We start from the raw sequence: 5,344 nt of genomic DNA on the forward strand, positions 1-5,344 counted from the left end.
CAGTCTGCTCTCCCCGGCAGTGCCCAGATATATATTTTAAAAGAATGAGTCAATATAATGAAATGTTTCTTGAGTTCTATGAGTTACTCTTGCAAACTGGTGTAACACAATGAGGGGTTCATGAGACCCTTGATTTAAAACACATGAATTTGAGGCACATGTCACAATCTGTCCTACAACTGAGAACCTAACTATAAAGCAATCAACTGAGACTGAGCCCTCAGACTGTAAACTCTAAGCTATTTGCTACGTAAACAGTTTATGAACTGAGTGCATTAAGGACACCTGATTTGTATCTGCTAAAAAAAACCCACCACATGATTGCTTCTGGGGGAGGGAGAATGTCTATACGTCCATATTTTTCTTTAGTGACCACCAGTATGTGTTGTATTGAATACTTTAGAACCAGTTAAAATCTTGTCTATTTGTCTGCCCTCCCTTACAATATAGAAACCTTACTTTCTATGGATGGCTGAAGGATTAAACATCGAATCCAGGGCCTGAAACATAATGATTATGTTCTGGGTCTCCTGTCATTTGCTGATTAAACTTTCTGGGGACATAGGCTGACATGTCCATTCCTAAAGAGCATCTAAAAATGTAGTTCTTAAAGAGCATCTAAAAATATAATGGTTCTATTTTCTTTACTTAAGCAGTGGAATACTGACAGGGCTAATAGATATATTTTGGGGGGAGTGAATTACTAGGTCACTGGCAATTAGAACAAAGCCCTAAAATGAAACAGTTTTGATATACAGAGGTCAAATTGGCACTATGTATCAAAATTAAAATCAATACACTCTTTGACTCCAAAGTTCAACATCTGAAAACTTATGTTATAGATACACTCATTCTTGTGAAACAACATCTTTTCAGCCATGCCCTGTAGCACTGTTTATAAACCCTAAAGTTTTGAATCATACTTAAGTTGTGTCCTATGATTTAACCACCAGGAAATAAATCATGCTAAAAGCACTGTTCAGTAGTTAAAGAACATGTTTCTAATGTGAGTGGTCCTTGTTTCATCTTCATCAATACCTTCTATGGATACAAAAAAAGATGAATTGTCTGCATATTTTTACATTTGCCCAAAACTCTAACAGCCACAGAACCTCTCTTTGACTAAGGTGCTTTAACTCTTTGAGCTGTAGTGCCCTCAACTGCAAAATACGGATTTGACCTTGTAGTAGTTTGTCTCTGTGTGTGTGTGTGTGTGTGTGTGTGTGTGTGTGTGTGTGCCTGTTTATGGATTTTAACAGTGTCTAGTTCAAACTTAAGGTTTTGTAGAATTTGGTAAACATCGCTATGTATGTAGAATATTTATATAAACTAATGTTCAGGACAGAACAAGAAACTACAGAGGAGTGTGTACAGGGATCGCTTATCTAGCAACAGTAGCTCTTCTCTAGGGAACATCTGCATACAGAGACATTACTTCAAAGATTAATTTGCTTTCAGAGCCTTCAAAACGATTATAAATGGAACATTGTGTTAAATCTTTGATCACACAGCTTCTGACTTGAGATTGTAAATTATAAATGTGTCTGCAAACTGTCATTTATTTTTATTTCTTCACTAAAAATGCTCAAAAGTGTTCAACATTTATTAATGTGTCTAGTATGAATGTTGAAATTCAGAAATTATTCTACTAACTACATGTTAAGATTGAGTTTATGATGAATTTATATGTGTATGTATCACTGGGTGTATCTGCACACATGTGTGCAGATACCCATGGAGGGCCGAAGAAGGTTCCCTGGAACTAGAGATCCAGGCAGCTGTACAATGCAGCTACTGAGAAATGAACTCAGGTTTTCTGAAAGAGCAGAAATAATTCTTTACTGCTGAGCCACCTCGTAAGCCATTGCACAACTACACAAATAGCTTCCTCTACAATGTGCAGACTTCTACAGAGAATCTGGGATTGACTAATGTCTAGATCCACACCAGGTTGCTTTCCACTAAACATGACTCACACTCTGATCAACTAAAATAACTCCCAAACAGAAATATTGAAAAGATCTGTCCATTCTTGATTCTATGAAATCTATTTAATGGATCATTTTTTGTGATATCTACAAGGTTTGCCTTACTCTAGGCTCTCTACAGAAGCTTTATATCTGCCTTGGTTTCCTACTATAGGACTAGATAATGAGGCACTGGCTGATTCCTTTTGCCTGTCTAACACACTCTGTTAGACAGTTAGTTTCAGCCTCTGTTCTTTTATTTCATCTCATCTTTTAGGACTAGGACGACCAGACACTTTCACACATTATACCATATCTCTGGGTACAGGGGGCATTCCTATACCAAATCTCTAGTTTACATACCATTGGTATAGCCTTGCCTAAATATGTTCTACTGATATCCAGAAATGTTTCATGATGAAGACGCCCTAGCTGCCTTTACATGCTGATGATAAGAAGCCCAGCCTTAGTCTGTTCTTTTTATAGATGACCCTATAGATAGGGTCTCTACATATCCACAAAGCTTCTCTGTGAAGTTTATTCAAGAAACTACTTTATTTTTTCCTCACAGTGTCACAAGCCATCTCCAAGCAAACACTACCACAACCGTCTCGTCATGACAGGGCACAGAGAAGTGTCACTGATAGGAATAATTTCTGGTGGATATATCTGGATTTACATGAGCATGCGATCATGATGCAAATAGAAATATCTTCTTTAAAGACATTGTTAGTTTAGGATGGGAAAAATATGATTATAGTTTTATTATCCCATCTCACTACCTCACTATTTTCATATAAAAGTGCAGGTTATTAAATATTTTTACTTTTAAGTATTCATTTTTTTAAAAAAGTGTATTACTGCAGTTTAAAAACCTCTATTATATTGTCCTATTCCTCATTTCATAAATTTAAGGGGAAAAAAAGAAAACTAGAGATGTTGGCTGAAGCATGTGAAAATGATTCTGGCCTTTTATTCTCCAAAGTAATCATGCACTGAAAAGGCCTTTCCTGAATAAGTATGCCTAGCCGTGTCTTTTTACAAATAAGTTATTCAGAAAAGATCATTTATTCATCATCCTAACAGCTTCATTATTGGCTGGTTTATTTAGCTCTCCTCTGGTCTTTTCTTTTTTCTTGCAAGGCCAGAAAGGCAAAAGCAAGTCAAGTTTTAGCTGGGCCTCCCCACACACTGTTCTAGCCTCCTCATATCTGGGTGGGAAAAGCTGCATTTTGGACATACCTTTATAGTTCCGTCTGTGCTGCCAGTCAAAAGCCGTGTCTTATTTGCATCCAGAGACATGGTGCTGATCTCTGCATTGCCATGACAACCAGCAAACTGTTTGATTTTCTGCCCAGTTTCTATCATCCAGAAGGACACAGTAGACCCCACATCAGAGCTGATTACCTAGGAGAAAATAACATAGTGGAGAAATTAAATACAGTTTCAGGATCAATCACTTTCATTTCAAAAACACACCTAGGCTGTGCACTTTTACTACTGAGATTCCCCAACAGTTAAGGACATTTTGGTAATGCGTTTTCCTTGTGATTGTTAAGCTGATAACATTTCAATTTCTAGGTCTGAGCTGAAGTAATGAAGTCATGGTCTTCTTTATCAGAGAAGGTTGGAATGTGTTTACTTTACCCACCACTCAGCTGAGTGTCTAGGGGTCATCTTGGCTTAATACCTCACTGCATAAACATATAAATCTTTCATACTTAGTGTAGAAAGACAAACCTCATAGTTATGGCACTGTGGTGTTATTTACTAAACAAAATGGAACTTTTTATTTGTGATCTACTCCCATATAGAATTAAAGAAAGAAGCATTTCTAGCCACTATTGTAAATAGTTCATTTCAAGAAGTAACTGGAACTGTTGTGTTTTTATGCCATTAGTACTTCTCTTTCTCTTTGCTCACATTTGTGTGTCTGTGTCTATGTGTGTGTGTGTGTGTGTGTGTGTGTGTGTGTGTATTTTACAATTCTTTGTGTGTCACTAAAAACAAAGAGCACAGGTTAAATACAAATAGTGCACATATACTCTTCAAGAGAAAAGCAATAAACTAAATGCTAGGAGGAATAAGACTAAATATAGTAAAAATGACAATATGAGGGTTTGATAGAACCAAGTCAAGGGCTTCGATCCTTCTAATAAGGAGCACACCCTGCAAGGCACCTTTTAATTAAAACCTCTTCCAGTAACCCTGTAGAGATCTAATTAATGAAAGAAAATCGTAAGCACATAAATATGTAGACAGTAATTTATCCATGATAATATGTGGATTTTGAGAAAACAAAGTATTTCCCCTTTTGTTTAAAGATTAAGCTTCACCCTATAAATGCAAATTTACTGAGAACAGTTTATATTGTTATAATCACATTTGTTGAGGGGAATCCAACATAGGAAAGATGAAATTGATAGAAATCATAAGCACATTCATGCATTGTCCAGGTACTTGCTGAGCCTCTAGACTATGCCAGGAAGACATTAGTGATTGATTTGTGATTTCAAATACTCTAAATCTATGTATTAAACACTTCAACTAAGACCTAGAGAGATGGCTCAGATTATAAAGAACTTGCCACAGAAGCTTAAAGACCTGAGTTCTAGTCACAACCCTTGGACACGGCAGCCCATTTTACTAATTGCCCTACTGATTACTTCTGATCTTGAAAAACATTTTAGGACCATGATCTTTCTAATGACTTTTGCTAGCTAGTTCTTGTTTTCCAGATTTCTTAGCTAGTTTTGCCACTTGTGGTGACAGTGGCACTGTGTGCTCTACCTTTACTCCATTATAGAACTCCATGAAATTTAAAAATTACTTAAAGGAGAAGACGACTGCTTATTGAGAAGCAATAAGAAATTCAATGCAGACCAAGTTCACAGTATGTGAAGGAACAAAGAAGGTACACGTCTTAAGGTTTCTGTTGCTAGAGTAAAACACTAGGACCAAAAATAGTTTTGAGAGAAAAGGGATCACTTCAACTTATAGCTTATAAGCACATCACAGTGAGAAGCCGGAGCAGTAGTTAAAGGCAGGAACCTAGAGGCCTGAGCAGTGGTTGGGTTGCTGTTTAGGGACTTGTTCTTCATGGCTTTCTCAGCCTGGTTTCTTTTAACACTCAGGACCATCAGCCTAGGGATGACACTGCCTACAATGGGCTGGCCCTTATCTTAGTTACTGTTCTGAGCTATAATGAAATACCATGACCAAAGCAACTCTTCTAAAAATAAATGCCTCAATGTGGGTTTGCTTATAGTTTTAGGGGCTAGTGAATGATCTATCATGACAGGAAGCAGACAAACATGGTGATGAAGCAGTAACTCAGAGCTTTACATACTGAATGACAGCAGAGAGAGAGAGAGAGA

The 5,344-nt window shown here is 37.1% G+C and overlaps 1 protein-coding gene across 1 annotated transcript in view; it reads right to left on the reverse strand.

Annotated features, from left to right (window-relative positions):
• The window catches only part of Wdr49 (WD repeat domain 49), a 153,836-nt gene that overhangs the window by 84,642 nt on the left and 63,850 nt on the right, over positions 1 to 5,344 (reverse strand). Inside the window, exon 8 of the mRNA XM_021196924.1 lies at positions 3,210 to 3,374. Within this exon, the coding sequence (XP_021052583.1) occupies positions 3,210 to 3,374 (165 nt within the window). The remainder of the gene's footprint in view (positions 1 to 3,209; positions 3,375 to 5,344) is intronic.

Source organism: Mus pahari, chromosome 4 (genome assembly GCF_900095145.1).
Source record: "Mus pahari chromosome 4, PAHARI_EIJ_v1.1, whole genome shotgun sequence".
Lineage (NCBI taxonomy): Eukaryota > Metazoa > Chordata > Mammalia > Rodentia > Muridae > Mus > Mus pahari.